Source organism: Eumetopias jubatus, unplaced genomic scaffold, assembly GCF_037043125.1.
Source record: "Eumetopias jubatus isolate StellerSeaLion01/CBP00866 unplaced genomic scaffold, mEumJub1_p1.0 scaffold_9, whole genome shotgun sequence".
Lineage (NCBI taxonomy): Eukaryota > Metazoa > Chordata > Mammalia > Carnivora > Otariidae > Eumetopias > Eumetopias jubatus.
Window position 1 is genome coordinate 2,280,308 of NW_028274815.1, and position 15,957 is coordinate 2,296,264.

Sequence of the window (15,957 nt, forward strand, 5' to 3'; positions counted from 1 at the left end):
CAGCTTTCTTTTGGTGTCCATTAGCATGGTAAATGGTTTTCCACCCCCTCACTTTCAATCTAGGGGTGTCTTCGGGTCTAAAATGAGTCTCTTGCAGACAGCATATGGATGGGTCTTGTTTTTTAATCCCATCTGATAGCCTGTGTCTTTTGATTGGGGCATTTAGCCCATTTACATTCAGGGTAACTATTAAAAGATATGAATTTAGTGCCATTGAATTGCCTGTAAGGTGACTGTCACTGTATATTGTCTGTGTTCCTTTCTGGTCTATGCTGCTTTTAGGCTCTCCCTTTGCTTAGAGGACCCCTTTCAATATTTCTTGGAGGGCTGCTTTCGTGTTTGCAAATTCCTTTAGTTTTTGTTTGTCCTGGAAGCTTTTGATCTCTCCTTCTATTTTCAATGACAGCCTAGCTGGATATAGTATTCTTGGCTGCATATTTTTCTTGTTTAGTGCTCTGAAGATATCTTGCCAGTCCTTTCTGGCCTCCAGGTCTCTGTGGATAGGTCTGTTGCCAATCTAATATTTTTACCATTGTAGGTTACATATCTCTTCTCCCGAGCTGCTTTGAGGATTTTCTCTTTGTCTCTGAGACTCGTAAGTTTTACTATTAGATGTCGGGGTGTTGACGTAGTTTTATTGATTTTGAGAGGGGTTCTCTGTGCCTCCTGGATTTTGATGGCTGTTTCCTTCCCCACATTAGGGAAGTTCTCTGCTATAATTTGCTCTAATATACTTTCTGCCCATCTCTCTCTTTCTTCTTCTTCTGGGATCCCAATTATTCTCATGTTGTTTCGTCTTATGGTATCGCTTATCTCTCAAATTCTCCCCTCATGATCCTGTAGTTGTTTATCTCTCTTTTTCTCAGCTTCTTTATTTTCCATCATTTGGTCTTCTATATCGCTTATTCTCTCTTCTGCCTCATTTATCCTAGCAGTTAGTGCCCCCATTTTTTATTGCACTTCATTAATAGCCTTTTTGATTTCGATCTGGTTAGATTTTAGTTCTTTTATTTCTCCAGGAACGGTTTCTCTAATAACTTCCATGCTTTTTTCAAGTCCAGCTAGTATCTTCAAAATCATGATTCTGAACTCTAGGTCCGACATCGTACTAATGTCCGTATTGAGTAGGTCCCTGGCAGACGGTACTACCTCTTGTTCTTTTTGCTGGGGTGATTTTTTTTGTCTTGTCATTTTGTCCAGGGGAGAATAGATGAATGAGAGAACAAAATGCTAACAGGTTAACAACGTCCCCAGCAAATATACTCTAAACAAATCAGAAAAGAGCTGAAACCAGGGGAAAAGAATGGGAAAGAAAGAGAGAGAGAAAAAAAGAAAAAGATAAAGCAAACAAAAACAGAACAAAACAAAACAAAAGAAAACAGAATATGATCAAATATGATCAGGGTAGTGCATAGATCAGTGCCACACACTAGATTTTGGGTGTATTTTGGTCTGTTAGAAGAAAGTGCCTCCTAAAATTTTAAAGAAGAAAGACTTATATATGTACAAAATAAGGGTTGATACAATGAAGGGATGGAAGATGACTGTAAAGATGAAAATTATAAAAGATTTTAGAAAAGGAATTGAGAAAAGAAAGAAGAAGATTTAAAAAAAAAAGGCAGAGACTGTGATCAGGCAGGAGACTAGAACAAAGCCATACACTAGTGATTTAGGGTATATTTTGATCTGTTAGAAGAAACTGTATCTCAAAATTTTAAAGAGAGAACAACTTATATATATATGCCAAAAATAAGGGTAACTACTATGAAGGGATAGAATATGACTCTAAAAATGAGAAATAAATTTTTTTTTTCAAAAAGGGATTGATAAGATGTTGGTTGAAAAAGGGAAAAAGAAAAATTAAAAAAAAAACGGTTAAAAAAATTAAGTTTGAAAAACTAATGAATCATGGTAAAAAAGCCATGAATTCTATGTGCAGTATTCCCCTAGCGCTGGAGTTCTCCCGTTTTCCTTGATCGGTAAACTTGGTCTTGGCTTGCTGGCTGTTCATGCTGATCTTCTGGGGGAGGGGCCTGTTGCCGTGGTTCCCAAATGTCTTTGCCGGAGGCGGAATTGCCCCGCCCTTGTCGGTCCGGGCTAAGCAAGCTGCTCGGGTTTGCTCTCGGGAGCTTTTGTTCCCTGCAAGCTCTCGGTACAGCTTTGGAGGACCAGGGTGAAAATGGTGGCCTCCCAATCTCCGCCCGGAGGAGCTGAGAACTCGGGGCCCCGCTCCTCAGTGCGCCCCCAGAGAAAAGCAGTCACTCCCGTGTCCCCGGTCTCCGGCCGCACTCTGTGCTCACCCGGCCTGTGACCGAGCGTTTCTATCTCTGGCACCCGACCCCATGTGGAGTCTCCAAACCCAGCAGATCCCTGCGGTGTGCTCCTGTGCCGCTCCTCCTGGGGGAGGAAGGGGAGTCTCCCCGGCTCTGCCGCTTGTTGGGTCCCTGCTGGAAGAGCAGTGGCCCGACTGGGCCGCGGATCACAGTTTATGGCCACCCCGAGCTGAGAGCCCGCGCCTCGGCTCCGTCTCTGCAGCCGGCTTCCCCGCTCCGATCCCTGGGAGCTCTGCCGCACTCAGGCTCCCCCGGTCTTTCTGTGACCCCGAGGGTCCTGAGACCACACTGTCCCGCGAGGGTTCCACCCCCCGCTTAGCCACTGCAGCGACGTCCCTCAGCGGAGCCAACTTCCAAAAGTTCCGATTTTGTGCTCCGCGGCTCTATCTCTTGCCAGAAGCGGCCGACGGAGGCCCCCTCCCCCGCCGTCTATCCTCCCGAATATCGCCTCGGATTCACTTCTCCGCACGCCCTACCTTCCAGTAAGTGGTCGCTTTTCTGTTCAGAGAGTTGTTGCTACTCTCTTCTTCGGTTTCCTGTTGAGTTTGTAGGTGTTCAGAATGGTTGGATCCCTATCCAGCTGAATTCTTGGGACCAGTCGAAATCCAGGTCTCCTACTCCTCCGTCATCTTGCTCTGCACCCCAGGATCCACCTTTTGCCTGGAGGGCTCCCCACACGTGATGTTGCTGGGGGCGGGGAGTTTTTAGTAGACTGAATCGTCACCCTGACTTGGGGCCCATCTCTGGCACCGGCGGCAGAGTGAAGAGGTCAGTGAACTCGTCTGGTTCACTGAAGCGTTTACAAGGAGCACAGAAGCCAAGTTGCCATGAATCTGCGGATTTCCTTCTGGAAGTGCAGGAGCCCAGAAAATTCTGGGTGGTATCTGCAGCTTGTGCGTGCTTGCCTCCACGGCACCAGAGTCAGCTGTCCCTTGGGCACCCCTCCTGCGGACCCGGGGGGCATGCCAGCTCCGAGAGAGCACATCCAGAATGCAGCAAGACGCAGGGAAAGCTCGTTGGCTTCATCTGAGACCCGGAGGAATTGCATCATGTCTGTTAGCTACGTGTGTGTGCACAGAAGGAAGCTGCCTGCAGCAGGACAGCCTGCAACCTGCCCTCCTTGGGGCAGAGTGACCTGACCACGTGCCACCTGCTCGTCTCTGTATCTGTAAGCCCCACGCTGCCCCAGTTAGTGCCTGAAACTGCCCCAGTTAGTGCCTGAAACCGCCCCAGGGCCTCCCTCCCCAGCCTCTCGGCTCAAAGGCAGTCTGTGCCCTTCGTGGACCGGCCCTCATCTCAGGACTCGGGAGTTTTGAGGAGACCAGAGACGCTTCCTACCTCTCACCCTCCCTCCTGGGTGGGGCTGACACTCCTGCTCAGAGCCCCCATGACTCCCAGCTCCACACAGCCCGCGGTGTGCGCGGCCCCGAGGCTCTTGTGTGTGCTGTGCCCCTGTCACTCTCATCTGGAGGACTGACATCCGCAGCTCCAGGAAACCTGTGTGTGTGTGGGCAGGGTGCTGCACAGTGTGCACACCCTGCGTGACAGCAGGGCCCCCGCCCATGCCTGAGCCCAGGCCCAGGGGCCCAAAGGCAGGTGGACCAGGGCCCCCATGGTGGGTGCTCGCAGCCCCCAGGGAAACACACAAGGACCCCACACGTTGGAGATGGAATCCAGGTCTGAGCCGAGGGAGAACCCTAGGACTGAGCTCAGCCTATCGGGGCTATGTGACAGGCACCCCGAACAAGATTTGGAGGCGGGTCTGGGTCCCGCCGGGGATGCCCACATGGCGGGATGGTAGCTGCCATGAGGCCTTGGAGGCGGCAGCGCTGCCAACCCCCGCCCTGCACCTGTGGGATGGGGTGTCTCTGCTTGCTGGGCCGAGTGCAGGGGCCCCAGCAGGTACACTTGAGAAAATGCTTTCCAGTCCGCAAAGGGGCAAGAGCGCAGGAAGGGGCTGCTGCACCTCCTTCCAGCCAACGTGATACATCCACCAGGGCGGTGAGCAGCAGGAAACGGGCGCCATTGCCCACACCACCTGCCCACCCACAGCCTGCCAGGAGGGGTGCCCCCTGCCCTGGCCCATGTGCCCTCCCCTGCCCTCCCCACCCCCACCCCGCATCTGCAGAGCAGCCCCCTTAAGACAACCAGCACTGGCTTCTTCGGCTACAACCGTTTTCACGTCTCTGTTTGCTTGCTAGCCTCCCTGGGACGTAGCCACTGCAGACACTCTCCCGACAGGAGCGTCGTGCTCCCCTCACCAGGTGTCCGGTACAGCCTGGGTAGCCGCCGTGGCCCCAGCCCAGCCCTTGCATGTGCCCACGTGCCGCTGGAGGCAGGGGCTGCACCCCCGCTGGGCCCCTCATCTCCGTCCCCGGCGCTGGGCCGCACACCACAGCCCCTCAGCACAAGCATGCAGGATTGGAACGACAAGGCTGCAACAGCCTGCCATGGTATCACGACTCTTTCAACACACGCTGGGCAGAGGCGTGTGAGAAGGGGCATGGGGAGCCCAGCTTCCCTGCGCTGCCGGTACTGCTGGGAGGGCTTAGGGGCTGCTGGCGGCTGGGAGCGCCAAGCCAAGAAATGTGGATCCAACCCGCACGTCTATGAGCCTGGGGGAGCAGCGAGCCCGCCCAGCACCCAAGCACGGGCAGGGGAGCCCGACATCGGCAGGAACAGGGCACCTGGCGCCCTCCTGAGAAGGCTTCAAGGAGCCACGCGGGCCTGACTCTGTGGTCGGTCAGGGAAGTCTCCAGAGGAGGGGACCTTGGAGCCGGTTTTCTGAGAATGAGCAGCGTTGTGCCAGGTGGAGGAGGAAAAGCATGTCCGAAGAAGAGGCCATGTAGCCTGACAGCGGCCTGAAGCAGACAGGGGCCAGCAGTGTTCACTCAGAGTGCGCCTTACTGCAGAGACGTGGGACGTGGCTGGACAGGCAGACTGGGCTCAGAGCGCGGGGACGGATGGTCAGTGGATGGACTGCCCGACTGACTGAACAGCCGCTAAGTGCGGTCACACACGGGGCAGCATTTCAGATCAGCCTGCGGGCCGTGTACCTGGGAAACCGCCAGACTCTGTGAACACTAATGCATCACAGTCCTCTCGCCTTTCCTGGGACCACGAGGTGCAGAGCAGTGGCACCGCACAGGGTCGGGGACGAGCTGGGAGCCCCCTCCGAGTTCTGGTGTTACAGAAAAGGACAGCACGGAAGCTAAAGAGGCACATGTCCACCCGGGACTGGAGTGAATGGAATCTGCCTCGACTCGTAGGTACTGCTTTCTCTCTGCACGGCGGCACCATGCCCGAGAACCCGCTCCGTCTCTGCAACGGGCCCAGCTGTGGCTCCAGCACCTGAAAGTAAGTAGGACCTTGCATTTATTTCACGAATTTCATGAAAACTCAGGTTGTATCCTAAGTGGTATTTCAGGTATCCATCCATGTATCCACCAAGTACTTGATCTTGAGACAGACGATCAGCTTTGGGGCATTGACTGGTATTCTCCCCAGAGACGACTATGGCTGAGCCCATTCCAGACTCGGCAGCTCATGTACACCAGCAACCCCCACTCTGCCAGGCTGATGTGCTCTGCCCCCGAGTGCCCAGGTGACACCTGATGGCGGACGGGTCCCCTCCTAAACCCTTGCTTCCCGTGGCTTCCAGAACACCCCACGCATCAGGTCACTCTTACCTCCCCCCTGAGCCCCTGCTCTCTCCCCTGCAGGCCCCTGCCCCCGCGGCTTCATGCTGGGGCTCAGCCCTGATCTTCCCAGCACTGACACCGTGGTGCTCAGCCTGGGGCTGCCCATGCCTCCTCTCCCCATGCACCCAGCCCTCTCCCTGGAGCTCAGCTCAAATATCCAAATATACTGGTTGATGTGGCCACTGGGCTGTCTCACAGGCATCTCAAACTCACAGCCCAAACCCGGCTGCTCACCTCCCTGATCCCCCACCCTGCAACCATCCTAGTCACTCTGACCAAGAGCTGGGCCCTCCCCGGTTCCTCTCCTTGCCTCCTACCTACTTCTCATCTGTCAGCAGATTCCACAGCCTCACCTGCAGACCCATCCCCAAACCACCCACCTCCAGCATCTCCGCTGTCCGCTGGCCTCTCAGCAGCTCTCAGCTGCTGCCACCTGCATGTCCGCAGTGCACCTGCAGCAAGGAGCCCAGTTGCAGAGAGAGGCAGCCCGAGGACAACCGACGTGGCCGTGAGCCTTTTCACTCATTCCTCCCCCAGCGCCCACTGCTGGACGCAGTGTGGCTTTCCAGTTCTGGCTGAAGAACTTCACACAGTGGAGCATCTCCTGTCGTTTTAGGTAAACAAAGGCTTGTTTCTTCGCATCCCAACAGCGCCCCCCCCGGTGATTTTGTGGGGGCAGCAAGGACAGCAGCAGCCACTGGGGGATACAGAAGCTGAGACTAGGGAAGGGGCCCTTCCTCTCTGACGGACCAGAGGGTGTGGTCCCTGGCAGGGTCACTGGCTGCAGCCATGTCCTGCCGCCACGGGCCCGGGCCTGGAGGGGTGCAGCAGAGCAGGGGAAGCAAAGCCCCAGTCCGATGGCTATGGCACTGAGGAGGGGAGCACCAGTGGCCCGGACAGCACTGAGGAGTCAGAGAAGGAAGAGCCCGTGAAAGCATCCATCAGGTGGTTTCGGAAATCCCTGGTGACAGACACCGAGACTGATGCCACCGGACAGTCCAGAAAGCGCCCCACACGCGTGGGGCCAGCTGACCTCAGACACGGAGCAAAGCAGGTCAGTGCGGGAAGTCTCCTAACAGAGGGGCCCAAAGACTCGGAGATCTCTGCGGGACAAAAACCTGCAGGCAGAACCTCACGCCTTATTTAAAAGAATCAGATCCAAATGTAAAATGTAAAACCAGGAAACTTTCAGAAGAAAAGGAAGGGTGAGCTGGACCTCAACCAAACGCAAAGCCTGGGCTCTGCAGGAGACGCAGCAAAGAGAACGGAAAGATAAAAGCCGGGAGGAGGTGCCTGCCCATCACGTGCCAGACAAGGGACTTGCCCTCGGAGCACAGGAGAGCTCTCAATCTCTAGTCCTTAAGCACACAATAATTAATGGTCAATTTAACTAAAAAAAGTGGGCTAGGGGTGCATCCGACTCTCCATGTCGGCCCGGGTCATGATCTCAGGGTTGTGAGATCCAGTCCTGGGTCAGACTCTGTGCTGGGTGTGAAGCCGCCTGCTCGGGATTCTTTCTCCCTCCCTCTCCATCCCTCCCTCTCCCTCTCTAAAATAAATAAATAAAATCTTAAAAAAAAAAAAAAAGATTCTCTCTTCCTCCTCCTGCTCATGCACTCTGTCTCTCCCTCTCTAAAAGAAAAAAAAAAAAAAAATGAGCTTCACCAAAAGGACATGCATATAGATGGTATGTACGCAATCATTCCTCAGCATTAGCTGCCCGGGAAGCACAAGTGAGAGCCACCGCCAGCCACTGCCACACACCTGGGAGAGGCCGCCGTTGCAGGGGCCGGTGGGCATGGTGGACAGAACAAGCAGCCCAGGCCCAGCAGCACACTTGCAAGTGGACGCTAAGGCAGGGGTCGGCACACTCTCTTGGGCAAGGTCAGAGGGTAAACATTCTCAGCTTGGCGACCACACAGACCCTGCTGCAGCTGCTGAGCTCCGCCACCGTGCAAAGCACCCAGGACCATACGTACATGAACGAGTGGCTGTGTGCCAATAAAACTTTATTGACAAAAGCAGGTGGTGGTGGGGATTTTGACTGCAGGTATAGTGTGCCAAGGCCTGCCTGGGAAAACGAAAATTGATGTTTACACAAACACCCAGATGCGAAGACTCACAGCGGCCCCGCTTGTGGCCACCCGCACTGGAGACAACACGCACAGCGATTGGAAGAATCGACAAATCGACGGGCACTGTGCTGAGTGAAAGTGCCCACCTCGGTCGCTTGCTCAGGACACCCTCTGAGAGACTGAGGCTGCCAGGGCCGGGCTGCGGGAGGGGAGGCCACCAAGGAGCAGCTGGGATTTGGGGGTGATGAACTGTTCCGTATGCAGACTGGGAATCTCTGCATGCGCTAAATTCAGACTGTCACCAAAGCAACAAACAGTAACAAAAGCAGAGGCAAAGCCTCCACCATGGTCCCAAGCCACCAGCCCCTGCCTCTGCTCCATGGCTTCTGTCCTCAGTCCTGGGCCGCCCGCTGCCCTCTCTCGCCACTCATCTTACCAGTCTTCTTGTGCTCCCGGTTGGGCCAGGCCCACCGCACCCCAGGGCCTTTGCATACACTCTCCCTTTGCTGCAGCTCTCCCACAGTCACCTTCTCAGACAGGCCCTTCGTTCAGGATCAGATCCCCCCATCCCGCTCCTGCTTCCCACAGCACTTCCTCAGCCCTGCTCTGCACTCCCCTGGCATCAGGCCCACATCTCTACTCCAACAGAACCGATACACAACCTACTGGCGGACAGGGCTTGCCCAGCTGCAGTGTAGACTCCAAGTGGGCACTGACCTGTGCCTTGCTCTCTGCCATGCCTGCGGCCTGGCACATGGGAGGGACGTGGTGAGTTCTCGGCAAACACATCTTCCTCCCTGCCCTCCACCTGTCCTCCTCTCCCCCTGGGCCCACAGAGGAAAACCAGGCAAGAGCCCACATGCCCTGTGCTCAGGATCACCAAGGAGTGGGGGTCAGTACCATGACATGGCATTTCACAAGTGCGAGTGTGCACTGACCGAGGGCACGCATGCAGCTTCCAGGGACGAGGAGTCGCACCTCCCCTGCCATCAGCGTCATGTGAGCAGGACGCAGTACAGAGCAGCACCCGGGGGGCGCCCGAGGCCAACGGGAGACAGCTGGTCACTGTCACGGCCAGCCCCCAGGCCCGTCTCCCAGATGCCACGGTCCGCACACAGCCAGGTCAGGCCTGCACGCAGCCTGGGCCTGGATGCAGGGGTGCGGGGGCCCTTCCACCCGTCGGCCCTCCTTCTGGGCAGGGACAGAGACCATCACAGAGAGCAGGCGAGAAGGCCGCATGGGGTGGAGTTCTTGAAGGAACAAGCCAGGAGCCTGAGTAGCATGGCCTTACTTATTTTATTTTATATTTAATCTCAAGAGAAAAATGAGTTAATATTATGGAAACAAAGTGGGGTTTTTTTGTTCTTTCTGTTTTTTTAATGAAACTCCCAAAACCCTGACAGAGACTGGGGAAAGCAAACAGTGGCCGTGCAGACAGCCACGTGCAGCAGGACGGCTCACGCCCCAGGGAGGACGACGTCCTGTCACCGGCGGGGGAGACTTCGGGCAGGGTCAGCGGCTGTTGGTGGGAGCTGCTCGTCACGCACAAGGGCTCCGGGGGCAGGCAGCGCCGGCTCTCCCAGACACGAGTCTATCTAGAGAACTAAGTGCCTCCCAGGAGCTGCACGTTTTCGAGAACCCGCCAAAAGACGGATCGGGACGGGGCTAGAGCAATATATGGTATTTCAGCGCCCGGGGCACCCTGTTGATGACGAGCCTCCCGTCGTAACTCAGGGAGGCGAAGAGCCAGGGGTCAGCGGAGGACCAGTCTGCGGCGTACACACTGTCCTCATGCTCCTCATAGGTCGCGATGACGCCATCCCGTGGGGGCTCCTGGCTCCTGCAAGGCACCAGAGACACGCGTGAGCCAGGCGGCGGGGCATCCTGCACGGGGCCGGCGGCTGGGGCCTCGCTCCCCTCATCTGCGAGACGGGAGGGCCGACAGCAGCCAGCCCTGGGCGGCAGACGCCCTCACACGGCCGGGAGGGGCGGAGCTCCTGCAGCGGCGTAGGACGGCCACGCTACCCCCGGGTGACACCTTGTCTTCTCTGGCTGGGGACCAGCAGGTGCCCGCGAGTCAGCCAGGGGCCCTGAGGTTCAGGGGGCGGTGACCGCAAACACCCATGAGGGCTGAAGAAAGGGTGACGAGAAGCAGAAAGGACTCTGGGGGCGGCCAGCGTGGCCCTGCCCTGCGCAGAGCTGTGGAGCTGGCCCGGGCCATGCAGGCCCCACTGGCTCGGCAGGAGAGGGCCCCTGGTCCTGGCCTCAGGCTTCACAGCGCGCTCCGCCAGGGCTCCCGTGTCACCTCCCTTCAAACTGAAGCGACCGTTCTCCTTCTCCAGGAACCCTGACCCGATGGCGCCACCCGTGTGACACCACGTGAGCCGGGAGAGCACAGAACTTGCCTGCCGACTGGGACAGGACATCATGCACCGTCCACTCTGAGTGGCCACACCCCAAGCCCACCCCAAGGGCATGGGCTCCTCTGGCACTTCTCTTCCCATTTCTACACTCCACGCTCCTAGACTCTCTGAGGACGCTCTTCTCCCCAACAAGACAGCCACCCTCTGGGTCCCACCCTGGCCTCCAGTGCTCTGGATCCATCCTCTTCCTGTGACGTGGACCCGCCATGCCCAACTGGGGCTCTGTTACCAACGCCGCATGAAAATCCTCTTGCGGATTCTCTTCTCCTGAGTTTGGTAAGTCACGTGCACAGAGCACGGGAGCAGGACTGTGGGGACACCAATGTCGATGTCGCTGCATCAGCCGGCCTTCCCACCCCGTGAGCCACACGGGCACCAGCTGTGCCCCCACGAGGCTGCATGCAGAGAGGCCGGTGAGGAGTGCCAAAGCCCAGGGCACCGCGGTCGGGAGGTCACTGCACCAAAACCACCAGGACCGTGTTTCCAAACTGTGCACCCACGTGCTTGAACAGAAAACAGACAGCTGTGGAAAAGGCCCCAGTACGGAGAGCTCTTCTCAAAGGTGAAGTTAGGCCGAGCTCAGGTACATGGAGGGAGAATTCAGACAGCAGGACAGTAAAGAACCTCAATCAGAAGGACAAGCCCTGCTGTACCGTTGGGCTTGACTGATCAAGTCAACTGGGGCTTATTCCAGACCGCCCTCCCTGGGATCCAGCAGCCGTGAGCCTCGGCATGCAGCTCCCCCACACGAGAAAAAGTCCACTCGAAACACAAGAAATGTCCCCTTTTAAAGTCCACGTCACTGACAGAAGACACAGGCTCTCCCGACTTCTTTCTCCTGCCCACAGAAGCTGCAACTGCACTCCGCTCACAGCCGGGGGCTCCGACGTGAGCCCTAGACTAGGGCGCCCCTGCTCTGCACTAACCAGGAGTGGGACCCCACTGTTCTTGGGGGCATGAGCCCTGGTTTGAAGAGCTAGCCCCTGAACAGATGCAATTAGGATTGGCGAATTTGCATCCAAGAGGCACGACTGTTGAGACGCCCCCAAGGTTTCCCATGTTCCCTACGGCACCTTAGGGCAAGAGGGCTGGGGAACGCCCGTGTTTGGCTCTGACAGTGCTGGCCTGGAGTCTGCACCCCACCACAGTGAGGGCCACCGGCCAACGACTGGACCACACATCTCAAACCCAAGCCTGAGGAGAGGACACTGGTGACAATCTGCCGCCCACAGGGGCTAGCCAAGTCCTCATGACTACCCGAGCAAAGGTTTAAAGACTAGTGACAGTCCTTAAAATCCCCTGTATGGCGCTTAGCAAGAAAGCAGACAGACATGGACCAGTCCGCGTTTCAGAACCCACACAAGATGGCATGAGCTGACCTAACCCGACTCCCAGGCCCATGTGGCGGGTGCCAGTGTCCTGCAGAACCATGAGCCCCAAGCCGGCAGTGGCAGAGGCTGCCCCGACCACACACCCGGATGCTCCTGACGTGAGCCGCCTTGACTGCAGGGGGAGGGTGGGGGTCCGGGAGAAAGGAGCCCCCACACCACCGAGAGTGTGCGCCCTTACTTCTCCTCTGGACGGCGCTCCTCCTGGTCACTCAGGTCATCGTCGTCCACCAGGTGGCCGAAGGGCTCGGAGGAGATGGACACCATGTTGGACAGGATGACCCTGCTGTCACTGCTGCCCGTGAGGACAAGCTGGTCGTGCGAGTGGTTGTACCGGATGCTCCACACCCTGGGAGGCAAGCAGGCAGTTCTAGCTCTACTCGGACCTTCCTGGACGGGGTAACAGCGGGGTCGCTGGGCCGTGGATTGCAGACTGCATGGTCTGACGTGAGGAGTTCCCAGCAGAGGGCCGGGCTTACTGCGTGTCTCCCTACAACCTTCTCCTGTGTCCCGGCCAGCAGAGACGAGGCCAAATGGAAGCGCAAACCTCGGAGGGAAAGGGGGGCTTGCTGCTCACCCTGCCAGCCAGGCTTCCTACGTCCTAACGGCAACAACTGCACAACAACTACTACAAAGGACAGATTACAGATGACCTGGCAATGGAGCCAAACCCCAGGGCAAGGTCCACGAGCAGCGGCCATGGGGCCCAGGGCACACACTCGCAGGGAGCTCAGTGAGCCGAGCGGAGTGCCGGCAGCCCGCACACAGGGTCGGGATGACAGAAGCCATCACAGCAACTTCCGGAATCTGGCAAAACTGTACTCTAGCATGCCAGGTTTTTAAATGTCCTGATTGCAACCTCTACCTCCAAAACCAATAATATGCTATATGCTAATTAACTGAATTTAAATTTTAAAAAAAAGAAAAAATAAATAAATGTCCTGACTGCAGAAACATGCCTTCTAGTAAGTAATTCAAAGAATTTAGGAACACAGACCAGAAAAAGTCAACTCTCCTGGAATGTGCCCACCCTGGCCTAAGCAAGGACTCCTGGCAGTAGTTTCTAGACGTTTCTTCCACATACACACACACACACACAAGCTTTTGCTGCACATATGCTACCACGAAGAGGTGCACACCCATGTGCAAACATGCACACATCCTCACAAGCACACATGCACACAAGCAATCACACACACAAGCGTGCACATACCTTCACGAGCACACAGGCACACAATCACACACACACGTGTGCACACACCCTCACGAGCATACCGGCACACAATCACATACTAGCGTGCACACCAGCACACAATCACACACACACGCGTGCACTTACACATACAAATACACACATGCCTCACTGGAATAGAATTAGCTTATACCAGGCACAGTGGTCTGGAATGGATCTCTCACCTACTTTAGCACTAAATACCTGGCATGCAGTAACCACTAAATAATGTTTCCGGAGCGACAACTGCTCTTGGGCACTGTCCACCCCACACACAGAGCTAGTCTCCTCCTCACCCACAGCACCATCCCCACTGCATGGGCCTCACAGACAGACCTAACCCATCCTTACTGACGGGCATTAGGGCGGTTTCCCGCTCCCCAACACGGCAAACAATGCCGCGTGAACATCTGTGCACACTGTTTTTGCATATCTGAACCAGCCCTATTTCAGGAGAACACAGAATGCAATGTTTTTCTTCTTTTCCTATGTTTATAAATCACAAACATTCGGATTTGGAATTAAGTGTTTCTTTAGGAAAAATAAAACCGGGTTGATTGAATGATTCACAGCAGCACAAACTAAGCTGGTTTGTGCCTTTCCAAATGGGAAAAGAATTAGCAAAATAAATTACAAACCCCCCTCCCCTGACCCAGCATGCAGAGAAGTCAGTACCAGTGGGAGTGCTCCTCCAGGGTCTTCACAGGCTCAGTGACATTTCGGGTGTCCCAGAACTTCACCTTGCAGTCGTCCCCACAGCTGGCTAGGTAGTACTGCTTGTTGGGGTTGAAGTCCAGGTCCCGCACCAGCTGCCCGTGGGCGTTCTCTATGCAGTATATCTGGCTGGGGAGAAAGTGAGGGGAGCACAAGGGAAGGGAGCGGGTCATGATGACTCCATGCTGCAGACTGACCCCGTCTCCTGTTCCCCATCGAGTGCCGGCCTTGGGGGACCACTCGGCCCGCCACGGCCATGCAAGCTGGGGCTCCCCCGTGCGATGGGACAGCTCGGGTGCTAAGGGGCCTGGTGATGCTCCCCTCAGGACCTCTCCCAGGGGGGCCCAGGCCGAGGCTTCTCTGGGAGCACATCTGTGATCCCGCAGCTGTGGAGGCGATGCTGGCTCCTAACTGTCCCAAACATGGCCTGGCCCCTCGGGAAGAGAGCAAGTCAGCAGGACTGTGACAGCATGAGGAGTGGGGCCAAGGCAGGAGAGCTGACCCAGCTCCAGAAGGACACCGAGAGAGAAAAGCAAACGGTCTGCAGCAGGCTGGGAGGACAATGCTGGTGGAGTCGGAAGACACAGACGGAGGGAGGGAAGAGAAAACCAGAAAAGCAATACAAACCATGAAGGGGACAGTGTGTGTCACTGGGCTGGGCTGTCCTTCATCCTTCTCAGCACCTCGCAGTGCCAACACAACTCCGCCATGGCTCAGTGCAACACGGAGACGCAGGGTGGTTTTACGATCAGTCACTCAGCTGTTTAGGGGGTGTGTGCTCATACACACACGTGCACACACACACGGATGCACACATCTGCACACACACGTGCACACGAGGCACATGTACACACATCACACATGTGCACACACAGACGCGCGCACAGCCCTAGCTGAACCCTTGACCTCCACTGCTCCGAGCGACTCCTCAAAAGGTGTGAAATTAGAACGTTCGGTCAATTACGTCCTTCTAATGTCAGAAACCCAAACAGAGGGGGCAGGTCATCCAGTGAGGCTGGACAATGGCTGGAACCAGAAGTCCCGCGCCCGGTCAGGGAGGCAAGGCCGCTGCTGCTCTGTGCATTTCCTCCCCCGGGTGTGACTCAGCCTCCCCTACAAGCACTCCCTCTCCCTAGGCTTCCTGGCTGCCGTGCGCACAGTGAGCCAGCAATGGCCCAGCTGCCTGTAATCACCCTACGCATCTGACAATCATGCCGAGTGCACGTTCCTCCACCCTCGAGGTGAGTAAACTCACTCCCTTCCATCGTCTCCCATGCTGGCCTTCCTCACCCTAAAGCACTTTATATCTTGAAATGGTGTTTATATCCTGTGCTTTTCCAATATCCTTACCTTTTCCTAAAAGAAGACACCCCAAGCTGGAAGGAAGACCTTCCAAGTGAAATGGGCAACTGTACAGAACTAAAGCCCTGGCAGGTCGTGGAGCACTGGGCGGATAGTCACACGCGCACAGAGCATCAGCCAAGGGTGTTCTGCGTTCTCTGGGGGCAGTGATTTCAACACAAAAGCACAACACGTTCCAGAAGCAACATTAAAAGCACCCTGGCTAAATAAAAACCAAAGCTGTTTGCAAAAGGAGAAATAACAGTCAGCAAGGAATCATCCGGGGGAAAGAATCAGGCAAAGGAAGGTGCCGCCACATAGAGGCACGCCTGCTGTCTTTGTGTGGGGGCTGTACCGTCCTGTCTTGAGATACTGAAATTCCTCACATCCTTTAAAGAACAATGCAAACACAGGGAAAGATGGCCCCGGGACTCGCAGAAACGGCTCTCCGGTGGCACATTCCTCGGGCTCGGCGCCCCCTGCTCCCAGCTTCGGGCAGCAAAACCACACGCCCCTCGTGCAGACACACACACCCTGAGGAAGTGGCAACTGATTAATTTATTAGCCGCTGAGTTTTCAGAGGGGCCGCAGACCTAAATTTAAAGTTGTGCCCCCCCTTGAAGGCAGCAGACATTACTTGGTGACGTCCGTCTCTGTAGCTCGGTGATAAATTACGGCATGCTGAGGGGTAAACTGTATCTTAAGAGCGATTGCACGGCTCCCGTTGCCATGGCAACAGATGTGCACACCA

General features: G+C 55.8%; 1 protein-coding gene across 4 annotated transcripts in view; it reads right to left on the reverse strand.

The window, feature by feature from the left end:
* Positions 1 to 9,386: 9,386 nt before the first annotated feature.
* The window catches only part of EIPR1 (EARP complex and GARP complex interacting protein 1), a 135,712-nt gene continuing 129,141 nt past the window's right edge, over positions 9,387 to 15,957 (reverse strand). For 3 of the 4 annotated variants that reach the window (XM_028099498.2, XM_028099497.2, XM_028099496.2), the window contains 3 exons: positions 13,827 to 13,994; positions 12,102 to 12,269; positions 9,387 to 9,949 (listed from right to left, as the gene is read on the reverse strand). In XM_028099498.2, coding sequence (XP_027955299.2) covers positions 9,775 to 9,949; positions 12,102 to 12,269; positions 13,827 to 13,994 — 511 coding nt within the window. In that variant the 3' untranslated portion in view covers positions 9,387 to 9,774. The remainder of the gene's footprint in view (positions 9,950 to 12,101; positions 12,270 to 13,826; positions 13,995 to 15,957) is intronic. The other variant, XM_028099499.2, reaches the window with a different exon arrangement.